Source organism: Nylanderia fulva, unplaced genomic scaffold (genome assembly GCF_048542155.1).
Source record: "Nylanderia fulva isolate GAGA-0341 unplaced genomic scaffold, ASM4854215v1 Scaffold10, whole genome shotgun sequence".
NCBI classification, from domain to species: Eukaryota; Metazoa; Arthropoda; class Insecta; order Hymenoptera; family Formicidae; genus Nylanderia; species Nylanderia fulva.
This window is the reverse complement of record NW_028189193.1, coordinates 2,196,936-2,218,815: the sequence shown is the minus strand read 5'-3', so window position 1 is coordinate 2,218,815 and position 21,880 is coordinate 2,196,936. Positions and strand designations below refer to the sequence as shown.

Genomic DNA, 21,880 nt, shown 5'->3' with positions numbered 1-21,880 from the left:
ATATACACTTTATAAAATTATAAAATGTATATGTATAATGTATATAGATATAATATATCAAGTATTAATATCTCTCTCTTTTCTTATAATTCTATAAATAAGAAAAATATTTTTTTATCTTTTATCTTTTATACTTTTTATATTTTATTCTACATTTTATTACTCTCGAGGTAAAAATTCTTTAATTTTTATCCATAACAAAAGATTATTTGAATAGATCACCTTTCACACAATTGTTATTCTACAAAAGTAAAATCGAGATATAAAATTACAAAAGTATGCACAAAACCTTAAAGATTTTTCAGAGAGAATCTGTATAAGAAAACAATAACTTCTTTTAAAAATTTTTTTTATTCTATAGGATTGAAAAAAACTCATAATGCAAACATTCACATTAAATCCTGTTAAATATCAGTGAGGTAACTGACATAAAAGAGCAGTGCGCATATGCTGCATATGATTGAGTGAATGACAAGTTTCGTTTTAACATCCCTTAATTAACTGCTCGCACACAAATTCATCGAATTCCCGATGGCCCCTTGCTCACGCACCCTTATCCGTGCTCGAGCCTAAGTAAATGCGAGACACGCGCGTTCTATTCACACAAGCAAGCCTTGGAGAAAAAAATTACGACCGACATCTCAATTCCGACACGAACGAGCCGTCGATCGATGGTCACTTATGCAACAGCCAATCGACTTTAACGAGATTCCACCGTTTTAATTAACGAGCGCACGCGTTTGCTCGCTCCCTCATTCGTGGTAATCACGCGAGACGAAGACGAACGACGGAGGATAGAAACGTCGCCCGATAAATACGTCGTTGCATATGTTCCGCGTACGCACGTGTTGGCGCGTACACTCACGTACATCGGTGGCCGTTTTATCTTACAAATGCTTGCCGATGTCGGTTCCGCCGTCGTAGCCTTCTCGTTTCCTCGTGATGTATCCGGAAGCAAAGAGGAAACGCGTTCGCGAAAAGAAAGCCTTGAAGATATCGGCGTTTTCGTTTTTTATTCATTTCATTTTTTTAACATGATAGTACGCACTGTCACACGATATGTTATGACAGATAAAAATTAAAAAAAAATTAATTATGCAAACAATTTTATTTTATGAAATTATGAAACTTATTTGTGCACAAAATTATACTGTCGATTACATATTTTTTTTTTAATGAAGTTTTTTTGCTTGTAATCAATATTAAAATATTTTAATGTAAATATATGTAAAACATGTATACAAACTTTATAACAATTTTACTTTTTTAACCTTTAATTTTTTTTTTTTTTAATTTGAACTTTAGGTATATACGATATTACTTATTTTATAACTATTATCGACATTTATATTTGAGAATTCTATTCTCTCTGAAATAAATTCGTAAAGAAATCACCGTAAATGCAGAGAATTTCGAGTAGATATTCTCTGCGTATCCAAATTCTCACTCAAGTGTCACGGACAATACTTTCGCCGTTGTTTCTTTTCTGGCAACGTAACAGTCGAACACAACTTCGCTTTTAAGACGAAATCATCGTAGCCTTAAATTCCAAAAAAGCACTACCGGTCTACAAATCACGGCAGAATTTAAGGCTACGAAACACAAATAGTTTCGCGATCCGTTTCGAGTACCTCGTCTGGCGATCGATGCTTTGAGATTTTCATCGGGGAAAATAGGTGAAAGAAAGAGAGAAAGGGAGAGAATCTGATGACGATTGTATGATTCACGATAGTTATTTAACATTAAAAATCAAAATTGTATCACATTTTACATAAACTAGACATTGAGGATGTAAATGTAAATATATAAAGTTCTCGTCCTTCAATTGTTTCTAGCTAGTCGTTAGCTTAATAAAAAACCATATCTGATATTAATATATTTTATAAGATAATCACGCGGTTGCCACCCTCTCGAATATACTTAAAATTTCCAGAAATAAGGTCTCTTGCTTAAATAGAAAATCTCCGAGCTATCATTTAGCGAATCATTATTTCTCTAATTTTTTTAGAAAAAATAATTTAGGAGTATTGTTAAGTAATAGAAATATTTTAGGAACTTATGTTGTAATTATTGTTATTGCGTTCATATATTTTATCTTGTAAATAATGTGATCCTTAGTAATGTGGGTTTGTGTGTACATATATATATATATATATATATATATATATATATAATATTTTTTCTCTGAGGAAATAAAACAGTTACATGATTTAAAAATAATTGGAAAATGATGTCTCTTGTTTTCTTTTTAAAGAGAATGTAATAATCTAATCATTGAACAAAGATTGATATTAAGTGGCAATCGTGGTACTAAAAACTTGAAAATTATCGTGGATGGCAAAATTAAATTATATAACAAATAGTAATTGAGCCCAAGTTCTTTTATACGACGCTTCTGGATAAATACTCTACAACTTTACATATTGCAAATGTAATTCTAAATGTTTAGGAAAGATTTGTGTACATATACATATAAAATTTGTAAATATAAGGCAGACGTATGTATATTATCATATATTATCACATACGTTTGTTCGTAGAGCAATCCGAGATTCGTCTTGTATTTTATGTATAATTGTTAGATATAATTTCAACGAATTACTTATTGTTGATCACTGTTGACACTACGTCTCGTTAGCACTCTTTGTAGATTGAATGTAGTCAATAAAGGCCAGTATAATATGCAATTATAAGAAATCGTTTTATCCCGGACACATGTACAATAATATGTATACATATTATTACATATGTTGTAAGTCTATTGTATTTAATTGATTATTTTGGTCAAACGTATGCAAAACATGTAAAATATTTCCGTATATGTTGTTTAATAGTGATACGATGAAGACAATTTGTAAATAAATTATTGGCATGGGAATGGGACCGAGCCAGTAAGTACTTACTTGTACACTGATAATACATGATAATAAAAATTTATTAAGTTGAAGGCTCTGGTATTGAATATCCAACACACAAACGCCAAAATAAGAGTTAATTAAGAGCCAAATATATTAACATTTATACTACGTTAAAAAAGATTTTGCCAAAAACTCATCAGAGATTTTCATGATTTGCTTGCAAAATGGAAAAAACGCGAGTATATTGTTAAAGGTACTTACAAAAAACTTAATTGATAAGTAGATGCACCAAGAGCCTATAAAGTGTTAAAAATTCACAAGCCGGACTGTCCGAATAATCATCTCGTCAAATAATTCACTATAGCTGCTGGCCACACATCATCTGTAATATCAAATGAAAGACTTAATATTTTCTCATTATTATATACATATATATATACCAAGAGCCTATGGAGTGTTAAAAATTCACAAACCGGACTGTCCGAATAATCATCTCGTCAAATAATTCACTATAGCTGCTGGCCACACATCATCTGTAATATCGAATGAAAGACTTAATATTTTCTCATTATTATATACATATTTATATATATATATATCTTTTACATCTCATCAATCTAATCGAATAAACAGGGTGTCCCATAATTCGCGAATCACCTTTCATGGGCAGATAGAGCGCGTTTAACAGAAAAGTCCTGTATCATTTTGCGATATTCGCAATAATTATTGAATTATTAACTAAAATATCTAAACAAATGAGCGGGTAGAAAGCGGTAGGCCGGACTCGGTGTGCATGTCGGATGACTTCTTTGTTATATGCCGCTTAGTATCAAAAGTATCATCTTACCTTTCGGCGCCACTACATTGGTCGCCGCTCGTTGCATGACGCCGCCTCTCGATCAAATAATGCTTTCCACCTGCTTATTCGTTTAGATATTTTAATAAATAACTCAATAATTATTTATTAAAATATCTAAACGAATAAGCAGGTAGAAAGCATTATTTGATCGAGAGGCGGCGTCATGCAACGAGCGGCGACCAATGTAGTGGCGCCGAAAGGTAAGATGATACTTTTGATACTAAGCGGCATATAACAAAGTCATCCGACATGCACACTCAATAATTATTGCGAATATCGCAAAATGATACAGGACTTTTCTGTTTAACACGCTCTATCTGCCCATGAAAGGTGATTCGCGAATTATGGGACACCCATAGTTACGTACGCGAAGTGAGGTTATATCATTCTTTGATAATAAAATATACACAAGATAACCGAAATTGCAAGACGTGCTTAAAAATATGTTAATTAATTATGCAACGCCTAAAAATTCAATCGTTAAACAGAAATTTATTCAATCTTTAACAGAAAATGCGAACAAAGAAATAGAACTTCTAGAAGAATCTTTCGATCAAAATACCTGCACTTCCACTTGACTCTCGCATCTTTACATATCGACCATGTTCGTGCGAAACTGATACAATCGTAGCGGTGTCACTTGACTACGAAACCTAACTTCACACCTAAGAATAAAGTACCTCTCTTCTTCCATAAGACTCGCACGTCTCATCTACTACGCTGCACGTTTGGCGAGAGACTGATCCCCCCACCAACGACTACGACTGCAAGCCTTCGTAACGGTGTCGCCATCTGAAACTCAACTTTACAGAACGAACCTGGCCTTAGGCCGGATCTACAACAGGTGGAGTAAGCTCTAAGCTTTAAGAAATTCACCAATCACAGTCAAGAATGAGGGGAATAATTGACTGTGATTGATCAATTTCTTAAGGCTTAGAATTTACTACTCCTATTGTAGACCCGGCCTAATAGAATTACCGATCAATTCCTGGGCAGGGTTGAATACAGGTATAATACGTGAAGTATTATATAATTTGACATGACGTATTATACTATGTATTATGCGTAATAAGTTTTTGACATGTAATAATTTATGTATAAAACTTACAGATAATAACGCTACATAAGCCAATAATTATATTGCAGCCGATGCAGATGCATTTTTGATCAGTTGACTTTGACATTATTAAAATTGTATTTAAAGAAAATATAATAAATTATTTTATGAATTATGGTGAGCGACAGCAACATTGTTATTGAGATAAAGAAAATTTTGAAAAAATTAAAAAGGCCCAGATAAATAAGTATGCTGAACATAATATTATAGTATACAAACATATTATGTATACTTTGTAATGCAATTAGACATAAAATTACGAATCATTTTAATTTTTTTAATTGTGCATTATAATGTCATATTGTTAACATATATATGTATATTTTATAAAATAGCAATGTGTTTCACTATACTATAAACTATAAACGCACAACTGCAATTATATTTCTGACAAAATAATATCTGCTGAAATATATCTATCTGGGGGATGATAAAACTGTTGCTTTATGTTTATATTGTAACAGAAATACTCACAAATACATCAAAAACTAGATTAATAAATCTTAGGTTAGATAATTATTTTTTAACTAAAAATAAATTAAATTATTTTTTTACAACAAAACAATTATTTTTTATAGAATTTATGTCATGAAATATCAAATTATGAGATAACCATGATTTGTTCGGAAAAACACTGATAAATAGCTCAAAGCGCTAAAAGGATGATTCTTGAACATACCTTATTTTATTTTACAATGAAGAATAAAGCCAAAATGACAAGAACTAATTGTATAGTACGTAATATGTAGCCAAATTCGGCGAAGACTATCTCGCCTGATTTGATTTAAAATCTTCTTTCTTTTTAAATATTAAATGTCAGCATCTGCTACTTTTTATTGATTATGAATTTCAAAAGTTGCAATATGTATATATATTTGGTTTTTAAAGAGAAAAGAGATTATAAATATATTATATGAAAGAACTAAAAAGTTTTATTAAAAGCTTAATATAACATTTTGTTATTTATAGAACATAATGCTGCTTCTTTGTATAAAATTAAATAATCAAAATTTTTTCATTTGTGTCTAACAAAAAATATTATTTCTTTTAAAAATTAATTTCTTTATATGTTACAATTAAATAACAAAATGTTATCTCAAATTAATTAACTACTAACTGTTCTAATTGCATTACAAAGTATTTTTTAATTAAAACTTTATATATACTTTTATATAAACTTTATATATATATTTAGTATAGAATATACATATACCATACATATTTTATAATGCTTTAGAACAATATTGTTATTATTAATAATAATCTTAACAATTTAATAAAACAATGCTGCATTCTTTGTATAGAATTAAACAATAATCGAAATTTTTTTCATTTTTGTTTATAAGATTACTACGATTTCTTTTAAAAATATTTCTTTAATATATATAATAATAACAGTCTTATATAATAACATTAATAATAACAGTCTTGTTCTATAATACAAATATAAAAAATTGAATCTTGTGTCTCATTAATATATACATGAATTCACGAAAAACACGAATACAAGGTCGGTTAAACTGATTTTACAAATGTAACTGTTTAACATGGTAATGTTGGTGACAGACGGCCGCATTTAGTCATAATACTTTGATATGAATATTCAATGTGCGTATGCCAAGAATACTCGAGAGAACAGTTTCGTGAATACACACATTCGGTTGCCTACGCTGACGCATGTCTTTTTCACAATATTCTGTTTAGCGAACATAAGTCATATTACGTATACTTCCGCGAGAACATAGAACACTTAAACTTACTTTTATAGACTACGGAGTGTCGAGATGAATAATATTACATGAATACATATTAAATAGATTTGATATATTTGAGACACTATTATAAAAAAATACATAAGTATATATAGAGTAAAAGTAAAATATAATTATATATAAAAATATAAAATCAGTCTTTTAAGTATGTCTTTTTGTAATAATATGAATATAAAAATATAATTAATATAACGCGGATAAATTATCGCCAGTTTTTAATGTTACATCAAGAAAACCGCGAACAAAATGTAATGAATAAAATAAGTACATTTCTTACAAGCGATGTATTTGTTAAATATTTCAAAACGATTAACTCAATGATTAGACTTGGGAACAGGATGACTCGGAGTGAAAACTTCATAATCGATTACTGAAAAGTGATAGTCTCCCATGAATAACTGATTAGACGCGTGATCTCCTTCATAACTATGCGGAAGATTGCTGTAACTCTCCTTGTTGACATTGCAGTTACTCGATATAAGTAGATCAGCCCCGGCACCAAAGATTGGCCCTATGCTGTAATACATAACATAGATTAAATAAAATTAATTTAAATTAATTAAATTAAATTTAACATTATTTTAAAATTTAATTGAATCTAATTTAAGAAATAATTTAATAACTATGACAATTTTTTATGAAAAATTTTTGAATTTGTGAATTTTTACTCGGGATGATAGCAGATTGCGAACGATTTCTTCACGATATCGAACTTTGTCGGCGGTACGTCTTGATTATTCGTCAATGTAAACAGAAAACTCTTTTCTGAAGCAATATATTGCGCCTTTGAATTAGTTTTACCCCACGGGACGTCGCTGAATCCTCCGCATATTTCACCGCGCATCCCCTGAAATATAATAAAAAATACATTTTATAGTAGATATAAAAAAATAAAATTAAAAAAAAATTGAAATAAAAATATACTCACCAGTACTATCACATACGTTGGGCAAACGTTATCACAGTGCCGATGAAAGGACGCAGCAGAATAGCCATGAGTGGATGCTCTGAAAGCAATAAATTTGTAAATCATACAATTATACAATTCGATATACACATTTGACATATTATTGCACATTTCTAGCAAATAATAGAATTTTTATAAAAATATATCTAAATTTTCCATACACAATAAAATTATGTAAACAAATGTAAACAACGTTTAAAATATTGTTTAATAATTTAATAATTATGTATAAATATATGCACAAGTCGTTGAGAAAATAATTTATTCATCAAAACTTTGACAGATAAAAATAAAATTCTTACGCAAAGAATGATTTTATTAAACTATTTAATTTGTCATTAAATGAATTGCACTTTAATGAATTGTTTTTGAAATATGTAAAACCTACCGATAAACTAATCGCCAACTCTGTTTAGGTACTCCATACCATTGATTCAAGAGTCGCTGGAAACTAACTTTGTCCCTGGAAAGGATCTGCGAGCTTGGAAAAAGGAACGGACTCACTCGTGGATGCAGTCGTTTGTCAGAACAAATCTCGGAGTACTTGTTTGGCAGAGCTGCATACCTGTATCTAAAGCAAAACGTCGACATCGAAGGCGCCAAATAGCACCAAACAGTGAGTGCCCATTAGATCATACTTTAAAAATTTTGAGCCAATCAATTGGAACTGAAAAATTCATACCTGTCCAATGACATTTCTATTGGCACTGCTCCAGTCGGTTCTACCTCTTCTGCAAATACTTGGCTGTCTATCAACAGCAACCTTACATGATTTATCACACCAGACAAATGCTGGCACACCCTTATACGTTCTTCCTCGGTCCAATGTTGCGTGGGTTGTGTTACTCCAGCCTAAAAGAATGATACAATTAAAAAATATGCTTAAATTACCTTAAATTTAAAGCATATCTAGAAATTGAATAAAATAAAATAAGCAGACCTGATATTTTGCCCAATTGAGAACAGCACGCCATACATCCTCTTCTTCCAAACCGAGATAATCTGACGATATTAATTTTACCAAAGCATCCTTTGGAAGATTACAAAACGCCGTTGTCTTTACAGTATCCACAGCATTTTCTCCGATAAAAGCAAAGCATTTCTCAATAAAAGATGAACATGCAGTTTTCCCACCTGAAACAAATAATGTTTACCTATAAGATCATTCTTATAAATATAATTTAAAATTAAAGTTTGAAAGTTTGAAGTTTTAAAAGTTTGAAACTGATTTACTTGTTCTTTTTTATATAATTATAGAAAGAAATAGAAATTTATTTCAAAAATATAAGAAATATTTCTATAAAATATAATAAATATATATATTAAATTTTTTATCCTCACCTTTTATAATTTTTTGTGAAATATATATTCATTCTTTTATAAACTTATATAAATTTTTCTATATTTAATCATGATCTTAATATATATTTAAATATTATTTCTTTATACAATCATATTTCTTTACTTTTGTTATCCACTATATTGAGATCATATATTTCTAATAGGTAATCGTGTAGGTAAAAATAAACAGAAAGATATTTTTTAGAGAATATGAAACTATTTAATAATTACTTATATATATTTTATCTACCTCTTATCGAGTCACACAATACACATTCAGCATGAATTTCAAAACTATCGTACAAAATGTAATTCTACATTGTGTCAGTAATGTACACTCACAGTATATTATAATATATTGCAGAGAATATTTGTTGTAAGTTTGCGGTAGATAATTTGAATATTGCGCGTTGACATAAAATATCGAATAAATTCTCTTTCAAATTAAATTTTGAATTATTTCGTATTCATCAACAAAAATCAAATTAACTAGAAGTATTCCAAGATACAAATCTCAATCGATACATTCATCATTCATGCAAATACATTTTTGTTATGCCTAACGAAAATCGACACTTTTTTACAGATAAAACAATCGTCTCCCTGAGTACTTTTTTCATATAAATCAAAAAACTTTAAAGAATTCTATCTGGCCGCTGGGGTGAAGGTTATGTTCTTCCGTCCATTAATTTCCACCGGGATTAGTGTTTTGTATGAGTGTGATATTATCGCCCTTCAACATGATCCGTCCGAGTTGCTTCCTGACTTTCGTCTTCTGATGATACTCCTCGGCTTCATCCAGCACCAAATTCATATACTCGTCGAAGCCGACGATGTGTCCCTCGATACGTAGATTCACGTTCTCGAACAGCCAGACTTGAACACGTGAACGGTTCTGCAGATATCTGAATATCAGATTGATGGGCTGGACCATCACCTTTTGGACTTTCTGCGGTCCCTTGTACGACATTTTCGTGCCGGTACGTAAAAACTACGCAATAAACAACGAGCAACTCGCTAAATAAATACTCTGTACTCTGTAACGTGGGACGCCGACAAATATGGCGGTAATCTGCCGCACAGTGATGCCAACCGGAGAATTTGCCTCTCTTCACGGCTACTTTGTCCAGGGGGTCAATTGTGTAATTTTTTCTAAAGTGGAAACGTGAAAAGTGAAAAATTTTCGCCAATCACGCATTGATTTTAAAAGAAAATCGATGTGTGATTGGAAGAAATTTCTCACTTTTCACATTTTCACTTTAGAAAAAGTTACACAATCGACGCCCTGATTGGTCAATCGAACAATCGAAGTGCGCTCTACTATCGTCTCGGTTATGACAACTATTATTATTAAATAATATCCGGTATGTGTAATAAATTATTTAGATTAATTTCACATATTTTTCGAGACTGTTCCTAATATTTACTGCAATATTTCAAATCTTATTGCTGCGTACATATATATTAAATCATTCTTTCAAGAGAGAAGTGTCTCTGATCTTTCGACCGTCTCGAGTTTCGATATATCGAATCGTATAGTCGCGCCGGTCGATAGATGGCAGTGAATATCGGGACAAGCCATTGCGAGGTCGTATCTGTAGTTTGTACGCTCCGTGTTTTTTTGTGATTGTTTCCCTCCAAATAGCATTTCCCGCGCAGAAAGTTGCCGCGAATGTTTCTCAGAAAGTGTCGGGCATAACGTGCGTTAAATATCCGTACGAATTCGCTTTTTTATATCCGGAGAAAGTCAAGTCGCGACACGTTGTAGCAAAGTCGAAGTCGCGGTTTATATCGCTCCGTGTTTCTCATCCTGTCAAAGAAGTTTCCCGCGAGAAAAAGTTATCGCGAGTGTTTCTCATAAAATGTCGGACATAAATTCGTCGGCGTTAAATATCATGTATAATACATCGTATTGTGTGACTTCGATAATTTGCTTCTTTTTATCCGAAGTAATGTCGTTTCGTGCATATATATATTTACCTTCTCGAAATACAATATGCGCCGCAAAAGTGCACACTAGGTATACTTGCATATTTTTTTGTTTCTACAATATTTTGTTAATGATAAAAAGTTAATAATGTTGCCGAGTTCATATTTGAATACTATTACATACGCATATGATAATAATTCTTCCATTTATATATATACATATATATGTATATTTTATATATATATATATATATATATATGTATATTAAACTGTTGATAAAATATATATATTTTGTATATATTAATATTACGATAATAAATTTATTTATGCATACATTTCATGTTTTATATTTTTTTTTAGACAAGATGGATCGAAGACTTCTGTAACGTGCTGCCGAGAATGTGTATGCAGCGAAACATGGTATCAATAATAGACTACCCTTCGTTTGGTAAGTGAGTAAAATTTTTCTATATCTTTTATATATTATCATAACGCGAATCGAAAATTTTCAAAGTGTTTAATTAGCGGCACGCAATATGCAAATCGCGGAAAATTATTAATGTATATATTTAAATAAATACCTGGAACTCGTTCTTGAGCCTCCAAAGCAGCGGTTAAAAGAGCACATGCATTTCCTGGACTTAAAGTAGCAGATACATGTTCCTCGCAACTTCGCCAAAGTTCTTCAATACCAAGTTCTTGTGCCAATCCTAGCATCTCAAAAATCCCACTGTCTTGTAGTATTATCTGCAATCAATTAAGGAAGGATTTATGATCATTTATCGTAATTCTTGCACAATACAAAATACAATAAACATATAAAATTGTACATACAATATCTTATCGGTTAAAATATGTATTATAGAAAAAACTAGCTATCATAACTAAATTTTAGTCCCTATATTACAATCTGAAATTTAGTTATCATACCTAAATTTTAGCTATATATAATTAATATTTTTAGCTATAGTTTGAAGAATCCTACAGCTAAAAATATTAGCTATCATAACTAAAATTTAGGCATGATAATTAAATTTTGTATGTAATATAGAAACAGCTAAAATTTAGCTATAGCAGTTAATTTTTTTTCCGTGTATAGATTGAAGAATTTACTCTATGTGCAATTAAAATCTAATATTGAATTTTGTGACATAGAATTTTATCTTTCTTACAAGATTAATCACTACTTTAAATAGATCAAAAATGCAAAAATAATATTAAATATTAACTCTTTTATAAATATGAAAACATATAAAAGTATCTTACAAAATATTATGTAATTAATAATTTTTCTATATATTTTCTAATTGATACCAAACAATATTTCGTAGATTATAATATTCATTTAGAGTTTTCGCAAAATTATCTTTGTATAAAAATTTTTTTTAACTTCTTTTTCGACGAGAATAAAAATGTTAAATATTCTTTTAAATTAATAACGATAATCAATGAAATAATTATATATATATATATATATATATATATATATTTATGAAAGGGAATAAAAGTATTCCCTTATTAAATAAAATAAAATTATGCGAGGTAGAGATTAAAAAGTGCCAAATGTGATACAAAATGATTGCAAAATCACATATCTGATCTTGTTGACTACATATAGAAATATCAAATTACACATATGATACCTACCATGCCAGTGTAGATGTAACGAATAAACTGACGAAATGTTTCCGCATGTGCATGCGGCATTCGCACCGGTGTTGGATTACTGGCTGTGCCGATTCTCTTGGCGGCCGTGAAATTCTTGCACCTGCAAAATGATTTTTGAAAACAAACGTGTCTCTATTGCTCGACATTGCATTGCGCTTTATGCAGTCTGTTATCCTGTTCTCTCAGAATAAACAAGCGCCTTTCCGCTGCTTCTCGTATATACGCTACTTTTCACACAACGCTCTCGTAACGAAAGAGCTTAATTGACTTCGTCACGAAGCTATAGAGACACACGAAACCGAGGTACAGTGGCAGAGGCGTGTTCTTCCTACCTTTAGAAATTAATGGCAACCTTCAGAAGCACCCTCGCGTCACGTATCTGCACTACGCCGGGAACAAAATAGTGAATGAAAATACGCTGATCGAGAGGATATCCCTCCCGTTCTCTTTCTCTGTCCCTCATATAATCCATTAATTGTTCGAGCTAGACCCTTCGAATCATACGATAAAACTATCTTTGTAATAAACACAAACATGCATGCGAGGTATGAGATAAAATAGGTCGATAAACTGTTTTAATAATGTAATAAAAACTTGTTGTTTTATAGATTCATTATTATTTAATGCTTTATAGATTCATTATTATTTAAAAATAGGATAGTTTCTCTTTAAATATGAATAAGCTATATTTGATGCTAGCAAATATCGAGTTTCTGTTTTATTATCACCTTCGAGTGGACGCGCACAGCAATATTTCAAATATTGACATTGAGTTTGTATAAAATTCTGGCACACAAAGGCAAACGTTTCGCATATCGCTATTCTATTCGATGAACAGCATAATATCGCATAGAATTTATTGAAACGAGAACTGATATATAATTAAATGAAAAATCGAATAAACGTCGTGTTCAGAAAAATACACTCCGACATTTTAGTGATATATACTATTGTGACTTTCTCGATATATCGAAACGAAATTGAATTTACGAAGTAGAGTGTTTTCCAACAAGGAGAAAAACAGAAAGAAGCGAGGTTACGCAGGACAGACTAGCGTAAATTGATTCGTTTTTTCAATCGACTCAAATAGACTTTGTTTTTATTCCGCTTAGTCTTAGCAACGTTAATTAATTTTGCCAGACAGTTCCATAGAAAGAAAAAGAAATCCATGATAATTCATACTTTCAATAACGATGCTCGGAAGTTAAATCCGTTAATAGCTCTTGTATAATTCTGCTTGTCCGCTATTTCGCGAGCACTCCTCGCTTTTTTTTTAAATTCAGCTTATTATGTAATAATTTTTCTTTTCACAGAATACTCTCTGTAAGATTATATGACTCTAATATATTGACTTTAGTATCATTTAGTATAATGTAACATGCCACATTCATTAACACAATACACTAGTATTGTTTTAATTTCATTTTTATTAGCGGTAGGAAAATAAATATTATATTTTCACTTCACAAATACTTTATCGCGACCTAAAAATCTTGTCATTGCTTTAATCAATAACATTTTCCCTGATTCAGTTTAAGAGAGCATAGTCACAAACGGGCGTTAGGAACATGCAAAATATATGAAACGTCTAGATGGTGTGAGAAAACCGGAGGTAAAGTGGATGAAAAGCGCGAAAATACAGCCGTGCGCTCCGGTCTCAGTTAAGCTGAGCGTTTTCGACGGACGTGGTAAAGTTTCGAGTTGTCGACACGAAACTCGAGAGTGTTGACAGTGCGTATAAAATCAGGACAGGATGAAATGATGTTTATTCAAATAAACTAGTATTTTGTAAACTGCGATATTATATTATGAATAACCCGAAAATAATATGTAAAAAATTACCCCCATGCTGAAATTTGACGAAAAATTTGTTTTGCCACTCGACAAAAAAATTATTAATAATTAATTTTCATAATCAATTCATATATATAAATAGATACATTTTTTACAATTCATATAATACGTTTTTATATACATAAATAGCTATAAATGTCATTTATTCCATTTAATCAATTATCAGTACTATTTTAATGTAATTGTATTATAATAGAATTGTCAACGCGATCTTTTTCATTGATGAAGAAAAAAATTTGTAGAAGTTTTTACAAAAACTCAACAAGACCAAAAACATTAAATTATTTTGAAAATTATATAATCGTAAAAATTTCTGTTTAAATATCGCTATGATATTTTAATTATATTCTCTTTTTGCACTTATACAGACACACACATTATACAATATCGTTTAACTTCAACTTTCCTGCCATTTACATTTGTGCTCTAATATCCTCCGCCGGAACTCCGTCGAAGAAGATTACCCGAGGCCTACTCGAGGGGAGGGAACAGTAATACGCTCTTAGAAAATTTTATTTCCGCCTTTTTAGCCGGTACTCATCGCTGACGGGTGAATTCTCGAGTGCGCGTCTCTTTATCACGATTTTCAATGCGGAAGAGCGTCGTAAAGAGTTTGAGCGCGCGGTAGCATGCATTGTCCATTCGTTTCGACCGCGGACATCTGTCACGAGCACGCGTAACTTAATTTTCCCAGGTTCGCATTGGCGGATGGCCAAATCGAGAGAGAGAGAGGTAGAGAAGCAGAAGAGAGATAGAGATAGAAATAAAGAGGGAAAGAGAGAGTACCAGAGGGTGGAAATGACGGCGCGATGACAAAGGCTCCGCCGTTACTTTCCGCGCCCGATATTAAAGGGATTCACGGAAATGTCATAATTGACTTTACAATTAGCGCCGTCTTGTCTCACGATGCGCCAACCCTTCGGACAAGTTCACCCTTCCCCTAAATATCAACTGAGCACCTCTCCTTGTGAATCCGGGTAAGGGAGAGGACGAAAGTGCGTCGAAAGATGGAAGCGACGTAGAGTTCCGGAAGAAAAAAGAACGCTCCTTTCAGTCTAACTAATTAGAACAGCCGATCGATTCGTTTCGCCGTGACTATCTTCATAAGCCGTAACATGCCCTTAATTAAAATTTATTAGTCGCACGAACTTCAGCGCGGAAGAGTTCAATAAATCGCTGCCTTCTCTCGACAATCGTATCTTTTTTCCATTTTTTTTAATAATATTATTTTCTGCGCATTAAGAACGGCCAACTTTATTCTTGGCTTCATCTGCAGTTCGCGTGAAAAGGAATCTTTGTTTTTTTTAACGGAAATACGACTTTGATTCTTACCTTAATATTCTTAATTAGTCGTTAAGTAGTGCCATTTCTTATTGTCATTAAAGATTTGCAAGAGAATGTTCGTTTACATACAAACTATTTCATCTTACATAAAACTTAACACTTCACGGTGCATATATTGACGTTACAAATTATCGTAATTGATATTTGCAGCGGAAATATTATCTGTATCAATAGCACATATGCATTCTAAAATCTCGATATTGACTCTCCCATGATGATTCATTGCAAATTTGTACAGAGTATTTAAATTCTCCGAGGAAATCTCACTAGTGGCAATTCGATCGACAAAATAGCGCGACGGAATATTAAAATAAAAATTACTGTTAACAATTAATCCAATACTCCCAGAGCACATCACACTTCTTTATTTATCGAAGTAACTTATATATAACCTCGTAATGCGAATTGCACGATATCGGAAAATATCCGAAACAACTACTCAATAGAAACATCATTTCTTCAAGAATTTCACACGAGTAATTCATCGGGATGCATTATACCCAATAAATCTCTAATTGGTATTTCTAATTATCGTAATTACATTGTGATACCTAACATTTTTAAAAACAACGTAGGCATATGGATTTAAATATTCTTATTTATGAATATTAATTATATAATTACTAAATTATTTAAGAGACTACGTCTTAAATATTTTTATTTAAATATATTGCCGGAGTTTTTCTTGGAATATATTTTAGAAATTTCATTCGCTACTTACGTAACTTATTAAAAATCTCGTGAGAGGGATACTATTTTCTTGTTTCTTTTTAAATTAAGTAGAGTAGAATTAATGTATTTTCATAAATAATGGCTCGTTAAGACCGACCTGGCTTGAAGTATTATTCTGTGGGCATAAACTGGGGTCTCGTCCCTCCCTAGCAGAAACACGATATCAGCTGAGTCCTTATCCTCAGAGAGTCGCGCCAGATCTTCCAACAGTCTCGGTACACCAGCCAACCCTGCCTCGCCAGACATCCCGGCAGCACCTGCCGCCGCCGCAACGGCAACGGCCCTCGTACCCATTGTTTCCGTACTTGTCCCTGTATGTAGACGATCGTTAATCAAAAGTGAATTAAGTAATATCGGCGTGAGTAATTAACAAAACAAATCCTCCACAGCACAAACTTGTCGGCCGTGCTATAAATATTCGCCTTACGTTCAAATCCCACTTGATTCTCACATCAAAAGCATAGACATAAATCATTATAATTTATTTCATTATATTAATATTTAATATAAAATATTTAATTTAGATTTATATTTATTCTCTTTAAAAAAAAGTTTTAAAAGTACTGTGGCCCTTTTTGTCTAAAAAATATTATAAAACTATTATAGATATACATATATATACATACATTGTACATGATGAGAAAATAATTATTTCGCATTAAAATTCACAATTTTAATTGAGATTCAATTCTCAAAGATATAACCAAAGAACGTATTTGCTCTAAAGGGAGCATTAATTTATCATTTATTTCTTATCGCGTCCACATTGCCGGGAAAATCTCATAACGGAAGAACAACGCCAGCAATTTGCGATAATCCGAAATTAATAGAACTGCACAAGAGAGGCAAGAAGATGACAGTTGCGCCCACGCGCGCGGATAGCGGCGCGTCCGGACGCGGGTGAATTTTTTGCGGATGCGACGCGTCGCGAACGTTTGTGGGTGTTGGGAAAAAAGCGACAAAACCGATTAAGGTACAATCGGCGCTAATTGCGCTATTAATATTTAATTTGCGCGCGCGTTCGTTGATACGTTCGGTCGATGGCGGCGCGCGGCCGAGAGGGAATTCTGTTCGATGCGACGGCGTCAATGACGACCGGGTCTCCTTGATTCCCTTTTAATTAGTTCGGGTTTTGTAGTTTTCGAACGCATCGGACGTCGATTGTACCATGACACGAGAGCTCGCAATCAGCGGCAGTCATTTACCCTTCCGGCGCACCATCGTATCGCCGTATCGCATTCCAGGCAATGTGATTCGATTAAAATGTCATTGCCAGAGATGCTCTAACGTCCGTCTCTGATGATTCCATAAAGAACTAATTAGCGTTTAGATCGCCTCTACACCATGCGGACAAAAATTTATGGGGCAATATGTACGCGTAAAATTGGTATATGTGCGTGAAGCTAGCATATTATTCAATGAAAGACATAATTGAGAATTCTGGCTCTATTTTCAATAATTCTATAGAATTCTTGATAGTTTAAACAAATAGTTCTGGGGATTAAACCAAAGAAAATGTTAACTTTACACAGCACTTTGTCTTACGACGATTTTTCTTGCCAATAAGGTCAAATACACGGCACCCTTAATCGGGTTTAATAACATCCGTAGTTGTAAGACTGGCCAATCACAGCCGTTCCATTCTTCAGGTGAATGGCTGTGATTGACCAGTTTTACAACTATAGATGTTATTAAACCCGATTAAGGGTGCCATGTAAACGTACTCAATAATTGTTTAAATTTAAAAAATTTATAATTCTACAAAAATTCTAAAGAGTTCTGCTGTGCGAGACAGAATGCTGGTTAGGAAAGTCGGAAGCAGGACGACAGAAGATCACTTCACTCAACACACGCGTAACGTTAACACTTCAAAAGTTATGATATCTGAATCTGAAGATTGCCTTCTAAAAAAAATTAATTGAGCTAAAATGAAGACACCTAAATCTATAGATATTGAGATGAGACGCCAGTTGATTTTCAAGAATTATACTTATCCTAAAGCTATATCTTTTTGAATGAATCTCTTTCGAGTTTTAATTAATAATTAATATTAAATTATTAAGATATAAGTATTGCGCGCACTATTAGAATGAATGCCTGAAAAATTTGTAGAATAGCGAATAGTCTCAGCTATTACCGAAACGCCGCGAGTACTAGACAGTTCGAGCTGTGTCCCGCTGTGATGAATTAGTATAAGTATTTCAAGCAAGTCGTTTCTTTGTATTGTAATATTTATCAATCGCATATTATAATGTCAACGTTCATATGTAGTGGTATTGTTCGATAAACATATATATTTCGCAAGAAATTCAATGCAAACTCTTTTGTAACCTAATTTGTCTTCACGCGCGCGAATGTGTTGTGATCCATAAATATATCTATCGTTAATTCTAGCTTACATATTTATATTATGTATGTTATAATGTATATAATAAAGTGTTTCTAATATATGTATGTATTTTATTTGTTACAGGTAGCATTACACAGTGCGATTCACGCGTCGTGTCGGGAGTGCCGTGTAAAGTGTCGCGCGTCGGGAGTGCCGTTTAAAGTTTTGCGTGTCGGGAGTACCGTGTAAAGTGTCGGGCGATTGTAATTCGGTTTCGCGAGTGTCGTGAGTGCTACAAAGGACCAAGAGGAGGAAGCCCAGGAAGGCATCGGGCGACAACGGGGCAACTGTAAGGTATGCAAAATAAATATAATTTATAACATCATTAATTCGCTATTAGTAAAATTACTTGATTCATCTCCTATACACATGTATATACATAATTTGAATATTTTGTTTTCAGATAAATGTGCTGCATACTACAACTCCGTTGTTGCAGGTATCGGCGATCGGTGAGTGAGACGTGGTTTATTTTATAACATTTCTATAGTGGTGTGTGAAGCGTCTCTTTGCGTGGAAACTTGTGGAAATATTTAAGAGTCATTATATTGATAGTTTAAACAAAAATAGTTCTGGCGATTAAACCAAAGAAAATGCCAACTGCACGTAGTATATCATTTTATTTTATGATACTTTTATCAATAATAATTCAAATTTAAAAAATTTATATTATAGTTTTACAAAAATTCTAAAAATAGTTCTCTCTCTCTGTCTTCTAAAAAATATTAATTAACAACAAAATAAACACTAGCAAATCTCTTACTTGAATATATCGAAATAAAACGCCGTTTAATTTTCCACAATTCTCTATTTTATTATGAAATAATTCTAATATAATTCTAAATATGAATGTCTTTCCAAAGAATTTTTATAGAAATAATTGAAAAATTTTTTTTATCCGCTAATACATTCAGCAACTCACATCTATATTTGAATTTTGAAAACTTTAGAATTATTAAAAATAAAGCCAGAACGCTCAACTATTGATCTTCCACGAAATAATATGCTAGCTTCACACACACGTAAAATAATCGTTACTGCTTTTCGCTACGAGCGCTCAAATCTTTAATATATATATATGCGTTTCTTATCGGTGTTTCATAAATTATTATTTAATTTATTGCATCACATACAGATGCAGATATTTTAATGGAACGCAAAAATTTCAGATATATTATTTCATATATACTTTTATATATTTTTTTTTTTTTTTGAACATATTTGAATAAATTTATGTGTGCTTATGTCTATTATAAATAGGTTCTACTAAAATACATATAAGTGAATTTTGCTGGCTCCAAATATAAATCAGATTTCAAAATCTATATTTAACTAATTTAATAAATTACATTAACAATTTATCTCAATCTTTAAGAGAATCTATGATTATATCATTCACAATCTTCTGATGTTCGAGAAAAGAACAAAACTTAATCTATTTAAAAATTTATTGTAAAATTTATCTATCATAAATAAATAATCCGTTTGTAAAAATTACTTGGTAATAATAGACATAGGCACGATTTCTCAAAATTAATCTAGACGTCAAATATTTAAAAACGTCATAAATCAACGTATAAATTAAGAAACGTTATTGTTTCTTCGTTGAAATTTTCAAAAATTTCAATAACGCGAGCGATCGATTAGATAAAGCGATGCTTACCTTTACGGGCGACCGGATCAGGTAAGTGCAAGTCGAGATTAGCGGAGGAACCAATGGAGCAGATCACATGGATATCATGGTAGGTCTTATACTGCGTATCTCTTCTGTCGTATGGCTGCTGCAGAGCCCTTGGTTTTAGATCGTTTCTGGTTTGTTCGATACAAAGAAAAACTCTGGGAGAAAAAAGGTTTACGGGAAAACTTAAGCGGTTCTCACTCACGTCTCAGAAGCGCTGGACCAGACCCTTGCGCTCAACTATGCTGCTTCTCGGGCATTCTCAACGATCTGCTTTTCTCTCTCTCTTTTCACCTCCCACCTTCTTCTCAACTCAGTCGCACTACGGTTGGGACTTACACGGTTCCTCTTTTCGCTCGTGTTCATCGTCTCTGTCTCACGAGGTCTGTACTCCCGCAAGATCGCTGCTTCTTGGGTCCCGTTGTTGCCAGATCGTCCGTGGATCACACGGTCGAAAAGCGTTCACGATATTACATTCTCACGAACTACACTCCTCCATCTCTTCGGGTTTTATTATGCTTTGGTAATTTATTATTTACATACACAAATTTAGCAGTTTTAATGTATCCGGAGTATACCTAGTTGAGAAATTAATTGAAAATTAGATTTTTATGTTAATTAAAGAAGAAAAGTAGTATATGTATGCTTAATTGTAAAGAATTTAATTTTCATAAAGTTTAGTCAATTTACTTTTTAAAAGAAATTTTACATACTTTTGAGTTTGACATTATGTGACAGGAAATATATAATTACATTTAAAGCTGCTATTTTGAAAATAACTTTGCATACTTTGCGGTTTTGCGGTAAAACGATCTATACAAGACGGTTCCGTTTATACCTCGAAGCAAGAAGATTCTCTTGTTCGCTTTTATCACCGCGTTAAACTTTCCGATTTGGAACAAATTGTTGGAAACCGCGGAAACAAGTGCAGTCGTGCGCGTAATAATTATATATTTCTTACGCGTTCAACGATGTAATTGAAATATTTTCTTGTTAATTATTTTTAACGAATGGAATAGTTCACATTTAAGAACATTGACATGATGTTTTATAAAAGTGTGTAAGACGAAATATTAGAAAAATAAATTCTTAGATTCACTTTAGACTCTGCGAGAAAATTAAAGATAGAATTTATTTCTGTTTTACGTGTTCGTATAATACAGAAATATTTAAACAAATAAAACATGCACACATCTCATCATACATTTGCATTAAAATATCATATGGAAACGGAGAGGTCCTTTTATTATCAGAATATTATATTTTATAAGAAGAATTTGTATATGATTTATATGTGACATACGAAAGAGTAATCATTTATTACATTGTTTAGAAACAACTAATTTGAAATCTGATCTGCGCAGAATCTTA

The 21,880-nt window shown here is 32.1% G+C and overlaps 2 protein-coding genes, 1 long non-coding RNA gene and 1 pseudogene across 4 annotated transcripts in view; 1 reads left to right on the top strand and 3 right to left on the bottom strand.

Moving 5' to 3' along the window:
- The window catches only part of LOC114943591 (uncharacterized), a 424,129-nt gene extending 419,668 nt beyond the window's left edge, over positions 1-4,461 (bottom strand). Inside the window, exons 1-3 of the long non-coding RNA XR_003822052.2 lie at positions 4,280-4,461; positions 3,332-3,391; positions 3,120-3,240 (exon numbers count right to left, since the gene is read on the bottom strand). This is a non-coding gene — a long non-coding RNA (uncharacterized LOC114943591). The remainder of the gene's footprint in view (positions 1-3,119; positions 3,241-3,331; positions 3,392-4,279) is intronic.
- Positions 4,462-6,637: 2,176 nt separating this feature from the next.
- LOC114943567 (kelch-like protein 20) lies at positions 6,638-20,710 on the bottom strand. Of its 2 annotated transcripts, none has more exons than XM_029319210.2 (10): positions 20,495-20,710; positions 16,540-16,753; positions 12,492-12,612; positions 11,426-11,591; positions 8,514-8,707; positions 8,256-8,425; positions 7,962-8,138; positions 7,535-7,613; positions 7,275-7,453; positions 6,638-7,122 (listed from the first exon to the last, which is right to left on the bottom strand). In XM_029319210.2, exons 2-10 carry the CDS (start codon positions 16,734-16,736, stop codon positions 6,921-6,923), a joined length of 1,485 nt encoding a protein of 494 aa, XP_029175043.1. In that variant the 5' UTR covers positions 16,737-16,753; positions 20,495-20,710; the 3' UTR covers positions 6,638-6,920. The 2 variants fall into 2 exon arrangements, with proteins under 2 accessions (XP_029175043.1, XP_029175042.1); XM_029319209.2 differs by having other exon boundaries at positions 7,962-8,144; positions 20,495-20,655.
- On the bottom strand, positions 9,112-10,008 carry LOC114943568 (putative small nuclear ribonucleoprotein E pseudogene; annotated as a pseudogene).
- Positions 19,053-21,880, top strand: part of fz2 (frizzled 2) — a 90,788-nt gene continuing 87,960 nt past the window's right edge. The window contains 2 exon segments of the mRNA XM_029319207.2: positions 19,053-19,125; positions 19,235-19,283. The gene's annotated coding sequence lies outside the window, so the exon portion shown is untranslated.

Coding starts and splice junctions, on each gene's coding strand:
- LOC114943567 (XM_029319209.2), bottom strand. CDS start 16,736: ATGGGTACGAGGGCCGTTGCCGTTGCGGCGGCGGCAGGTGCTGCCGGG. Junction 8,708..11,425: donor GGCTCAAGAACGAGTTCCAG/GTATTTATTTAA, acceptor TATTTGTTTCAG/GTGGGAAAACTGCATGTTCA. Junction 7,123..7,274: donor GCAATCTGCTATCATCCCGA/GTAAAAATTCAC, acceptor TATGTATTACAG/CATAGGGCCAATCTTTGGTG.